General features: G+C 33.9%; 1 protein-coding gene across 1 annotated transcript in view; it reads left to right on the top strand.

Moving 5' to 3' along the window:
- The window catches only part of MEF2C (myocyte enhancer factor 2C), a gene marked incomplete at its 3' end in the record, with an annotated part of 128,694 nt that overhangs the window by 57,135 nt on the left and 57,535 nt on the right, over positions 1-14,024 (top strand). The window contains exon 3 of the mRNA XM_079548132.1: positions 2,582-2,778. Within this exon, the coding sequence (XP_079404258.1) occupies positions 2,725-2,778 (54 nt within the window). The 5' untranslated portion in view covers positions 2,582-2,724. The remainder of the gene's footprint in view (positions 1-2,581; positions 2,779-14,024) is intronic.

Below are 14,024 nucleotides of genomic sequence, written 5' to 3'. Positions count from 1 at the left end.
ATTTAAGTAAAATTAAGTTTCTTTGCAAATTGTATATTGGATACAGATGGTCAAACACATTATTCCTTCTTCACTTTCTCTCAGATTGTACATCTATATTTAATAACTAAACCATCTTTGCCCACCTTTGCTTTTGTTTGCTTGCATACCCTTGTTTACAATTAAAGTAAAGCTAGCACAGTTAGTAGATTACTCCAGATAGTGAAAAACGGAATTCAGAAAGCAGGTATTTTAACTGTTTTGACTTCAATGTCTCTGTATATGCTTTTGTTATTTGAAGACTGGTCTTAAATGTGGAACTGATAAGAGTGTGACAAGGAAACTAGACATTGTTCCTTCACTAGGTTTGTTTTCCCTGATCAATGTTTGCAACATTCAGTGATCTTTTCCAAACTCACTCAGCATTGTCATCTTGATCTGCAAAGCAGCTCTCATCCTTGCTAACCCTGTCACCACTGCTCTAATCTGTCCACCTTGACCTTCCACCTTGAAGTGAATAAGAGCTTAGGCAGGCATAGTGCTGTAAGCCGATAGTGTCACTGGCTTCAGCTGAATGAAAGGAAATTATTCCATATGCATTTGCTATGGATTAGTGTATTGGCTTACCATGACAAGAAAGCCTGTTAGACTCCTTTGGGTCCCACATGTTCATGGGAAACGCCATTCTAACTTGCTCTTTGTATCAGAGGTAAGACTACAGGAAAAACAGGAAAGAAACCCAGTCTGAGGAAACTTAAGGCTGTTTCTGAAAATAGACTCTGTTTGTCAACACTAAGAATCAGATAAGACTGTCTTCTACCTTTGTTTAGAAGAAAAGTTTAAGAAATACTTGTGAGGAGTGTATTTCAATGGTTGGGCTTTTATTTTGTTGTTGTTGTAAATATGATCAAGTACCATCGCATCTTTTTAAACAACTGACCTGTTTTTTAAAGTTTAAAAGCAGCAAAAATTTTGCAGCCTTTGTATTTTATAAAATTGGCAATATAAAGTTTAACGTGTTACATGCCATGTTCTTCATTATGGTAAGTAATTAGGCATCCATAAATATGCCTAAAACATAATACACAAAGGTATTAATGGACAGAAAGATAGTAAGTCATATATTTGAAAATCTATCTCACCTAGTAAATTAATTATATTGTAACAGCTAGTTAGAAAACTCAGACTGACTGCTTGCTTGTTAACTTATTTTTTTCTTGGAGTGATAAAACACTAAGAAGCTTAAAGTTTATTGTATGCAAAGAGAGAACTGAAGATCATCATGAGCGAGGTCTAGCTTTTCTACCTCACTAGCTTTCAGTCTGAGCCAAATAGTGGATTAAATGCCCAGGACATTGGCTTAATGTTACATAAGATATTGAGAGAATTCATCTGGTTGGCTGCAACACCATGAACTTTACAAATAAGGAGACAACAGCCTGTTTTTAATTTACTAAATTTTGATTTACAACGTAATACTTCTAATACGCAGAGGGGAAAAATAAAAACAAACTTTAAAAGTCACTTTAAATGAATCTTATTTATTTTTTTATCTTTTCTATACTACAAAGAACTATTCAGAATATGTAAACATTATTTCAAATAAAGATCAAAAAAAAAAGAAGAGGCACCTTATACAGAAGTATTCTGAACATCACGGCTGTATTTTCTTAATTTTATTTCATGTTGAGGGGTTTTTTTTGCTAAAAATATTTTATACTCTACAGATATGTGACTTAACAACATTTGGTGAAATAAGGAGTTCTTACTGCATCATGTATTTTTATATATCATATCTAACAGTCCTCACTTGCAACAATATTGGTGTTGTAAAGTTCAGGGAGCTAACATCAGTTCCTTACTGAAACTGTGAAAGTCTTTTTCTAAAGATTCTTAATTTATCATCTGTCCTCACTATTCTGTGCTTCATAGCTTGGCTTCTGGTGCAAGAATTTTCATAAGGAGAGATGAACATATTTACTGCTAATAAATCATTTGTCAGTACCCTTTGGAATTTATGTTGAAATGAAATGAGAGAAAATACACTCACAATTTCTCTGGTATGTTGAGTAATGTGGTAATCTACATTCTTGAAAAATAAAGTTTAAAAAGTTGGATTTAAACTAGCTGACATCTCTCATATATCAAATAACACTACAATAAAGGTCCATCCTATTTGCATAATGAGGGACATTATCACCTCTGCTGTCAAAACACAAGATTGTTTTCCCTTCAGAAATGAATTAGCTGGCCTACTTAGCATACATAGGTACAGAAAGGTTCATTAACTCTCTGATTTAGGTAATTTTTCATATTACTGCAGTGAGTGATATTTAAAACTAGAGATATTTAATTCCGTTAAAGTTTTGGCAACGTGAATTTTAGTCCTTTTAATTTCTCGATGTGTTGGTGGGTTTATTCACAAGCAGAAAACTTCGAATTGTATTATTATGTCTCTTTGAAGTACTTACTTTCTAGATGCAGTAAAGATGTATTAAAATTTATTATGCAATAAATTATAATTAGGACATGTTGTTGGCTCCAGAAAACTTTCATCTAGTTATCAATTAGTAGTAACATTCTGTTTCTTTTCTGTGTTTAGCAGGAACGGATGCAGGGGACTGTGAACTGAATAGTGCAAGTGCTGAAGAAGGAGGCTTGTTTTGAGGAAACAGGAAAGAGGAAGAAAAGAGAAGGGAAAATACATAATTTTAAGGAAGAAGGAGAGGAAAAAAAACGGGGACTATGGGGAGAAAAAAGATTCAGATTACAAGGATTATGGATGAGCGTAACAGACAGGTGAGTAACAACAATACTGGTGTTGAGATTGATACTGTATTTACAGGGTGGCTTACTCCCGTAAGTGATCAAAAAGGTGATAGCTTTCTATAAATGCATATATTTGTGTGTATGTATACATATATGTAACGTATTGAAGATCATCAGAGAAAAAGTGCACTTTGGAAACAACCAGAAACCTTACACAGGTTTTTCAAGTTTACAAATATGTGTAGTTAGGAATTTATTACTTAAGGCCTTGAATCTACAAAGGCCGATGCGTATGTTTTGCCTTGGACCCCCTCTGTATTCACTTTGATTTCAGCGTGTAATACACACACTTAAGCACATCTGCAAGTTGTTACAGGATTCAGGCTTACAGTACTGCATTTTGTGACCTATTATACTGTGAATTTATTTTCAGTATGAGTTTCTTTTAAATTCATACATTCAAAGTATTTCTTTCTACATCTTTTCAGTGTTTTTATTTTTACATCCTGCATGAAATAATGACTACTTCATTAAAAAAAAGAATAATTGTTTTCTTATCTGAATATGAATTTTTAAAACATTTGGATAGCCCAACACACTCTAAAACCAATACACAATAACACTGGCATGCTGTATTTATTAAATAACATGTTCCTAACTAATAATGCTGTTTGCATTTGATGTAAATAAAAAAATGGATGTTTTGTTGAAACTGGAGATTCACAAGTGTGAGAAGATCTCCATAAAATTATTTAACCCTGTGATTAGCATTCTTCATACATGTGCCTGCAATTTGTCAGTAATGTTCAGTAGCTTTCTTCGAAGAACTTGATACTGAATTACTATCAGTATATTAATTCTATTCATTTATTCTTTTAATTTCTTCATATTCATAAGTTGTTTTTAAGAAGTGATTATGTTGTCCATGGACTTTAATGATTTCATTCCTTAAGATTCAAACCATAACAATAAATCATACTTTTAAAGAATTTTCCCTCAAATGCTTAAAGCCTATAGCCTAAGTAGTCACTTGTGCTAGTAGCATAAAATCACATTTAAAACTAAAAACAATGATTATGATGTATATATTCTGTGTTTTCCCTAAAGGTTGCCTATTGCGGTGGGCCAAGCCAAAAAGCAGTAATTCTATCAGCATAAATCCACTATTGTATTTGTATTTGTTTTAACTGGTTTATAGCATGGAATCAGAATTGGATTTTGAATATTGAACTACATTTATCATTAAATATTAAGACAATAGTTGTTTGGAACTTCCCACACTGCCAGGTTTTCTTTTTGAAGTGAATATGAATTATCATTTTGTAAATGATGCTAAAGACTTCCTAATTATTAATGTTATGGCAATATGTTTACTCAAATACAGAATTTATGGAGAACTTAATCCCCAGTTTTGAGGGGAAAAAAAAAGTCTTTCAAGAGGCTACATTTGTTTTTAAAATGCATACTAATAGTGTTTCAAGTGATTCAGAGTAGGGCTTCAAGGCTTCTATCACCCACATTCAGTACTAATTATTATCAGTAAACCTAAAATACCAAAATTTAAATTAAAAAAAAAAAAAAAGTAGTGCAGAAAGAGTTTATCTTATTAGTTTTATAAAAGTCATCAATTAGTCATATTTGCTGTCAGGCTGAAGACCTAGATTTACATTACTTTACCCTCCACATGTTATAATTGGCTTGACTATGTTACTTATTTCTATTAATATATTTTAAGATAGTTTAGAAAGTGTTTCTGCTAGTTTTATCCTCTTTGCATTTATTCCCCTAATATAAAGTTCGATTAAACCTTCTTATGCCTTCTTATTACTTGTCCCTAACATGGTCATAGGAACAGCAGCAAATCTGTTGACTTGTAACTGCCTTACTGTTTTTTAAGTTCAAACTCTGTAGTTTCACAGTACAAGGCATGTTAGATGGGAATATGATATACACAGGCTATGCATCCTCAGTTGTTTTCAAGCATGTGAATTCAATTCAGGACAGCAGAGAAAGATAAGGAGCATTTATCAAACCAGAGGATGCACCAAAAGTTGATTTTTTTTGTCCTCTCCACTCTAATGGATAACACAGTTTGTACAAAAGAACTTAAGCTGCTTAAGTCCTGCGGAAGATGATTTCTGTCCTCATGTTTCTAGTAATCACCTGCCCATTGTCCTAACTAGCTCTTTATATTAACCTTCGAATGGAGTGCTTGTTTTCTCAGTAAAACCACTGTTTTCTTCCATGCTACTGACTGTTGTGGTAAGAGACTTACCTACTGTTCAAAATACTTGTTGGAGTGAACTGAGGAGGACAAAAGCAGTGCTGAACTCCCTTCAAGAGTTCTAGAGCAGCCTAGTAGACTGGATTTGTGTACTTCAGTGACCATGCTGGTAATAAATGTAAGTTGAAACTGTCCAAAAGAGTAATGTGTCAAATCGCTGGCTGCTAATCTCATAGGAATATGCAACATGGAGTGTAAATTGCAGCCTTCTGGAATCTATTTGAAACTTCAAAATCTTGGTGTATGTGAAACTACTGCAACCTAAACATGAAACATTGACTTTGATGAGCGTAAAAATCAATAGTTTAACTACCAGGAGTTTTCAATGTAATGTTACTTCATGTGGATTGGCTGTATTTTCTTTTCTCTAATGACAGAGGCAGCAAGGATGTTTGAATCTTCTGTAATTGACCCTAAGTTCTCTTCAGTTGAGAGTTTTTCAGAAACGCCCACTTAAAACATTCCTTCTTGCTGTGCTTCTTGCCAGATGGAGAAAGAGTATTAATAAGTGCTAGGGCTAAAGTATTTATTGGGTATTTTTGTTACCAGAATGGTTTTGAATGTAAATGAAAATTATCAAGAGTACCATATTATAAGCTGTCAAAGTGACCAGATACTTTCTTTTTCCTATTGTGACACTGGATAATATTGCTTTATAAATACGTTTTTTGGGCTCATGAAGTTGCAGTAGCTTTGCAAACAGCCCATGAGGGTACATGTTATTCATGCACATATGTTATTCCTTGCATCAGTGATAGAACTGATAATCAAAAGCATTGATACTAATATGTGATATTGGAAGTTCTTGGCTACTACAAGGCCATTGTGCAGAAATTGCTACTTTGTGCATTGGAGGAGGCTGTTGTAAAGAATTCTGGGCTGCTTGAGGAAGAAAAAAAAAAAAAAAAAAAAAAAGAGGAAAGACTTTTGCAAGAACATATGTGGACTTTATTTTCTTGGGCCCTCTGAATTAAAAAAAAAAAAAAAAAAAATCAAGGAGCTCTATCATCATCAACATATGAAGAAGAATTTGCACTCCACTCAGAAAACTCCTTTTTTTTTATTTCTTTTTTTTTTTATTTTCTATTTGTTTTTGATCAGTTTGAAATAATGTGTTATATTTTAGGAGGGCATTTTTGTATCTGCTGTGGACAGGGATCATTTGAGACTTCTTCACAACAGTTCAGATAGAGCTTAAAATAAATAGGTGTAATGAAATCATGATACTGTATTATCGTTATCATACAAGGTCACTTACAAAATGTTAAATCCACAGTCTGTGAGCTAAATACAGGAAAGATGGCTTATTAACCTAATGACGTTCTGGTATCAGGTCAGGAACACCCTCTTGCTTTAATATGCTCATTTTCCAGGTTCGCATTCAGGAATATCTGTTCTTATACAGCAGTCCCTCTGATCATCTTGCCATTAGTTCTGCCTTTCTCTTTCCTGCTTGTGAAGCATGCTGTTGACAGTGTCATAGTTAAAAATGGATTGAGCTTAGCTCACTGTTTAAAACTGATCACTGAAAGCTTTAAAACTTTCAATTTGTAAGCTGGGGGCTGAAGTGCTATTAAACACCATAGGGTATGTATACTTCAATGTGAAGGTATCTGAATATTAAAGATGCTCCTTTTAAAGTATCATGTCTATGTTAATCTATGGGATATTGCAGTATTTCTTAACTTTTTCCTGAATATAACTTTCTATCATTTTTTTTTTATTCCAACAAATCTGTAAAATTGTGAAACAGCACTTGCTGCAGTTACCAAGCTCAATAGAGAGCAAATGAAAGCTGATAAGTATAGAGAGTTATGGGACAGAGGAAGAATATCCTGGAGGGAAATGACCATTTGCAGGAAGACCTAGATTTGTTCTACTGACTTCGATACCTAATGCAGCTAGTTTCAAAACTAATTTCAGCCACATGCATCTATTTTTATCTGTGCTTCAGGTCTATTTAAAAGGAAAGAGAAAGAGACTCGGCTGAAGCAAAAACTTCCCTGTAGAAATAGAGAAGAGCATTGCATATTAGTGCTAACATGAACACAAGTTATACAGGAAACTTCTGTCCACCAGTTTCCAGATATTTTCAATCTTTATATTATTCAGGATCTGTGATTGTGTGATTATTTTTTTTTTCCCCAGGGAATGTTTCCATATAAAAGCATAAATGTTTAACTATGCAACTGAATATCATTCCACTCAGTGAACCTTTGTCTAAAAGATGACATGCTCTTCAATCACCTCTCGTGCTTGCATTAAATTGCACACAATAAAATATATCCTTCATATTTTAGGTCTATATTTAGGCCCTGGTGCTTTTTTTCTTTTTCTTTTTTCTTTTTCTTTTTCTTTTTCTTTTTCTTTTTTTTTTTTTTTTTTTTCTTTTTTTCTTTTTCTTTCTTTTTCTTTTTTTATGAGGTTAGGCTAGGCCTCCATAAGCAAAGCAAGGAATACACTTCATGTTTTTATCACTTCAAAACTATAGTTATCTGTACAAGCCTAAAACAGCCTATTTCATGTTACCTTAGACTGCACATGAAGAAATGTTAAAAGGGAGTTGCTGATCTGAAGCATGAATTTCTAGAGTGTATTTTATCTAAGGTTAAGTGTGCTTGTATTACAAATGTATGTTCTGAATATAATTTAGAGTGAATTACATAAGGTAAATATTTAGGTCAAATTACTTTCAATCTGAAGTGAGAGCAAGAAACCTAAGAGATTTCAGTACTGAATGAAGTATCTGCCAGTACAGCAGAGCTGAAAAGAATACAGACAGTCGCAGCTTTACTGTCTTGCAAGGAATGGTTTGAAAAGCCCTAAGGGAGAAAGACCTGGAGGTGGGAAGCAGAACTGAAGCCATTGTGGAGAGGAAGAAGTTACACTCTTCCTGTTATGACAGGAAATGCAGACAAATGTGCTTCCTGACCATTTGCTCAGCAGGGAAAGAAATATTCTTTGACCTTTACCTTATGAACATTTTAGCAGCACAGAACTAGTAAACATGTTTTTTTACTCTAAACATCCATTTGTACCTGCCAAAACTGGTGATAGCACACCAAAAAAAGAAGTTGGTTTTCTCGTGTATTTTATCAGTTACAATTTTTTTTGATGGAGATCTTTTTTCATTAATATGTCTTTGCCTATAATGCATACGTATGTGTGTATCTGTATGTAATGAACTTAGTCTTATCTCTCAGATTCCATAAAAGGAATTGATGTATCAGAGGTTAACCATTGTTATTCCTGCATCCTTGCCTAATTTTGGACCTTAAATTGTAATTCAAAGCAGGAAGCATGCTGATAATGCATAGCCTACTAATTTATGAGTAGTTGTATCATCCATTAATTAACACACCTCCCAGTTATCCCTCCTCTCTTGATTTACAAAGGAAAAAATCCTTTGAGATCCACCGTCATGTGTAGGATTTGAGTAGACTGAGCAATATTACTATTTTATGGTTTTGATATGATAAAAATAGGGATTAACAAAGTGGTACAAAACCTTCTTTTTTATATAGATCATGAACACTTTATTTGTTGTAACCATAATTTAAGGGCATCCTGTTTAGAACTCCTCTTTAACTGGACTATTCAGCAAGGCATAGCTCAATACGCTCGAGGCTTTCCAGGACAATAGCTCTTTCACCAACATAAATCACTGCTGTCTCATCCCTGCTCATTATGGTAGAGGGTTACAAGAAAGTGGAAGCAGGCTGCTGAAGGGTTCTTCAATACTCTTTAAAGGGCCTTTCATTTAATACGATGTGCCGGGCACTGCATAAAGGAAGATTTGTCTAGAGTGAATCCTAGCACTGGCGCTGCCTCCCAGTCCCATTCAGGGCTGCTGTTGCAGATGAGCCTTGTCATATGACAAACAGTTCTAAACAAAAATCAAATACGAGAGAGAATATGACAAAGAGCTCTCTCCTCTCGACTAGTTATTTCTTCAAGGTCTTTTCCAACCTAAGCCATTCTGTGATTCTATTTGGGCTTTCAGCATACGGTGATGTGCCTGGCGGTGCATTTTAGTCAGTAGGTTCTTGGTTTATACATGGCTATTTTCATTTTACTGTGTTTAAGGTTAGGTAGGCTTGCATAATACCACCTAATTGTCACTTATGTTTTTCTACTGTTAGTGATCTAGCTCCTGTGTAGAAAATTTAGATACTATGAAATAAGGATGAAGAGAATAATGTTTTTTCTTGACCAGGCAGCATCCATATCTGATACTTCTATGCATCAATTATCCCTATTTTTCACTAGTTAGTTATACCTTTAATAGCAGGAAATGAATATGAGAATCATTATTTGCTAATTCCCTGAATCTCTCATTTTCCTATGTCAGCATCTATGTATCAGTATAATTGAAATAGTAAGGAGAACACTGATACTTTGCCATTGAGTGGGAAGAATGGCTGTAAAGATCACAGGGCTGGTACTTTCAAAACAGAAAACATTAGCACATGTGCTACGGTTGTTAGTAACAAATGTAGAGAACTCATAATTACATTGGTGTAATAGCTCAGTCATCCAAAATTCAGCCTTTCAAAGTGTCTATGATATCAGAAGGACTAGAGGGACTTGAATTAAAATAAATATATAAGTAAAGTGTCCTGAAGACTATAGTCATCAAATGAATAGTGCTTATGGCTGGTTCATGTCCTCTACTGATGCATTAGCATCCATAGCATCTTTTCTTGCTAAAGGTTTAGATAAATAAAGACTATAGCCCATGACCACTACTACCATTTCGTCTTAAACTATCTGGACTGAAAAATGAGATGGACTCATTCATGTGTGAACGTGTGCAAACATATCTAAATTTATATTTCAGCACATTGATGAATTAATGTCCATGATAAAAATAAATAAATAAATAAATAAATCTTCCAGTGCATACATAGTTTTATTCATCTTTTTTTTACTAGGGATTAAATTTTGACTCTGGCACAAATTACCAACAAAATGGAACATATCACAGTGTAAGCTCATGTAGCCGTGGATTCAGGCTGTTTACAGATCTGTTCACATACACTGAAGTGACTAGTCCATGAAACATCCATCAGAAGACTCTTGCAGATTTATGCTTGAAGAGCTAGTTGAGAGGTGTTTCCATGGTACTGAAGAAGAGACAGAGTTGAAGTGGAAAAATGTCCTTTTAACAATCCTTTTTTATCAATGCCTATCTTTTGGCACATATCGTAGTTCTCATTGTTAGCCAGAATTTAATACAAAATGCATTAAAAGCTTACATTGATTTATATCAAGGAAGTTCAAAGTTTGGTTCATCACATTTTTTTTCAATTTTCCCAATGCTTAAAATCAGTGTCTGATTTGTTCACAGTGTTTAAAGTCATCAGCATATATTCTTCTTTGCCCATGAAAAAGCTGCAGAATTTAGTAACTATTCCTGCTTTGAGGACAGCTTTAATTTTTTTTTTTAAATGACTCTTAAATAAAAAAGTAAACTATAGTGTGAAGACAACTAGTAGTAGCAAACTAGTGAGTTTTTTTTGCTAAGGGCTGGAAAGGTTGTTTTGTGCAGGGTTGGAATTCATGGGGTTTTTAGTTACGTTGCAGAGGAAAATGTGGTACACTCCACACCCTGCTATTTCTGCAATACGTTTACAATTATGCTTTAAAAAGCCTCATAAAAGTATTTTAAAATGGTGTTGTGGTTGCAAATCTTTTGTTTTTCATATACATACTAAAATAAGGCTTTAAAAACAGTTGAATGCAGTCCTCTTATCTGTTCCACTTCCTCCCTCCACTCTGTATTCAGTCCTATTTGTTCTTACACTACCATTATAAAATATAGTAGCCCAGAAAGAAAGGACTTCATGCATAGGCTATCGTGCTTCTAAAAAGCAGAAAAACTGTAAACTGAAAAAGATCTACAGACTATTAGTGGTTTAGACAGCAGGCATAACTAGCCGTGCCTTAACTAAAATTTGTGGGAAAGAATCTAAATCTAAATTTATCACTAAAGTGATTGGATTCTTTCCACTGAAAAAAAAGTTAAATATTGAGCAAATACTGTTAAAACGCATCCTGTTTGGTTTATTATTATTATTATTTTTTAATGTGCTTTTTTAAAATATGTTGAATAATTGCTTTACTGGATGTGTGTTTACTTTCAGTGTCACTAGTGCACTTAATGTCAAATGACAAAATGACACTAATGACGTATGATACTATCGTTACTGTGAATTTTGAATGCAGCATAGGATAGTAAAGTGACTGTGTGACCACTTGGGTTCTTGGTACTGTAGCTGCAGTGAGTCAGAAGCTCATGTCATGTGAATTGTGTTTGTCTTATTCATTCTCAGCACTGAGTCAGTTGAAGTAAATTTCGTAAATGCAGGCAGACCATCTTAGGTGCAGATTTCACACTACCTTATACCTAGACACAAAAAAAATCTAAATGCTTTACATAAGTTTTACTACCACTTTGCAAAGTTTCTGCAATAACAGAAAAATATCTGTTTGTTACCTTAGACAACATTTATTTGATACTATTAGTATAAATGAGTGTGGTTAACATAACTGATGGTTAGCAAACTCAGACCAAAACACCAAAATTAAGTAATAGGGAAAATGTCTGGTTCTACTCCTCACTCCTCACTCTAGAGTATGTAGAGAAGTATCTTCATCTTCCTTGTGTAGCTGCACAGAAAAGACTATGCAAAAAGATCATTTTTTTCCAGTTTGTGGAATATTCATAATCTTCTGAGGCTACTGACCTTCCACTATACACTTAAAAGTACGAGCTGACTCGTACCAGAAACTGTTTCAATAGCATGGAAATTGCACGTATATACAGTTGTTACATACATTTTTATACATATGTATAAATATGCAACAATTAACTGTATAGTAAAAAAGTAAAATTGCAGATTACTGTAGAAACATTGCCATAGATGATGTTGTTTTTAATGCTTCGAGTAGCGGTTGCATAAATCTTTCTCTAATAGATATAGAAAATGTTACAAAGATCAAGAAGTTTAACAGCAAATCAAATTCAGAGAAATTGAAATTATGTTTTTAAAAAAAATGAAAGAAAAAAAAAAAAGTAGTATCTAGCTAATCTCTTGTTCTTTCTTCAGTTTCCACAAAAAGGAACTCCAGCCAGTATTATTCTGGTGATAAGTATTATGAAATAAGTATGTGCTGTGCAGCACAGCTGTGTGGTTACTCTAAATGTTCAGGCGGACCTAACAGTAAACACAAACAGTGGCTTTAAAAGACATTTGCTGGAGTGTTCTTTGATGGTGAGAAGCTGTAACATGCTAAATTCTGAGGTTTACGTGCAACAGAAACCGTACTGTATAGAGACACTCCACCTACAGCGCTGTGGTCTACAAGTTGATTGAAAGGCATTTTAGTTGCAGAAAAATATGTTGAGTTAGTCCATTTTATCCTCTGTATGTTAGGCTTCTTAAAAAATGTTAAATATATAGCTGTTTTTCAACAAATGCATTGCAAATTTCCATAATCAAAGAAAATACTAAAAGAGTGTTTGAAAGACTAGTTTACTTTGCAGAATTTAAATGTAGTTTTGTTACCTATCACATTATTCATTCCCAAACTCAAAAGCCATTGAGACAGATGAGATAGAACTTAAAATCAATTACACATACTTGAGAAGAGGGCTGAGTAAAATGTGTTTATATAATGATTGAATAATTGTACTTAATGGGAATGTATTTTTCTTCATAGTTCTTTGACAGAGGCTAGAGAAACTGAAGTGACATAAGAGGAGCGACATCCAGTATACATTTGGGAGAATAACTGTTCATGGTGCTGGCACACAGCCCATTCTTTTTGAGATGGACAGCAAATAGGGATTAGAAATACTTAAAGGTGACGTTTTCCATGGCATGGCCTAGTGAGATTTAAAGGTAGGCTGGGGTTGCAGTTAGCATTAACCTGCATTAGGAGTTTGATGAGATAAAACAGCAGTCTTATGAACCACGTATAGAGGAATCTTCTTTCCACAGCATTAAAGTGCAGAGGTACTGCTTGTGGTCATTAAGCAGCAAGTATGGAATTAGGCAGACGTAAACTTTGTTGAGTACCAGTCCTTGCTATATCAAATATCTTGCCTGCATGTTAAATTTGATTAGTAATAGGTTTAGCAAACCATATTTTATCTGAAAAAATGACATCACTGAAAATTACTAAAAAACGGAAAATTACTAAGGAAAGGGAAACATTCAAGCATACTATTAGCTTAAACACTTTAAACACATTATTGGAACATGTAAGATGTTGCAGGAAAGATAGGAAGAAAAGCATTTACGTATTTGTTGTGCAGAGTCTTTCTTAAAACAGTCTCTGTGTAAAATTATAGTTAAGTACAAATGCTTTTCTTACTACCTCAGCTTGCTTGAGGTGTCAGCGCACAAGCTAATCTACTGGGAACAATAAGTCCACGCTTTCATAATGTGACCCACAGTCCCTCATATTAAAAAATGCCAATTCATATTCCTCAACATCTAAATTGAAAGGAGAAAAAATATGATACATATGTGCTTAGGAAGAGGCCATATTTCAGTTGTTGCTCGCGACTAGTGTTTTTATATTTATTGTATATTTCTCATTTTTCACATGAAAATGTAAGCATTAAATAAGATTTACTTAATTTTTTTATGTTATATATTTCTCCAAAAGTATACTGAATTGTCTGAACAACTTATCTTTATATACAACTTAAATTCTGTATGAAATAATTCCTTGTGTTGAAAAACTAGGAGTTGGTTGGAACTGATTTAAGTGAATTGCTATCAACAATAGAAATTTACTGCGTGTGTTCAAGCTATTTGCTTTTGCAAATCTAAGCTGCAGTTTTACAAAATTGATGGGAAAGTGTATGCAGCACAGGGTGAGGGTGTTCAAGGCATAACTATGTGAGTTAAAAATTTACACAGGAAGATGTAGCACCAACACCATATAGTTCTGCTTGAAAATGTGCCATGCCTTTTAC

The sequence above is a fragment of the Tetrao urogallus genome (genome assembly GCF_951394365.1).
Source record: "Tetrao urogallus genome assembly, chromosome: Z".
Classification (NCBI taxonomy): Eukaryota; Metazoa; Chordata; class Aves; order Galliformes; family Phasianidae; genus Tetrao; species Tetrao urogallus.
The sequence above is the reverse complement of the archived record's forward strand: the minus strand, read 5'-3'. Positions and strand labels throughout refer to the sequence as shown.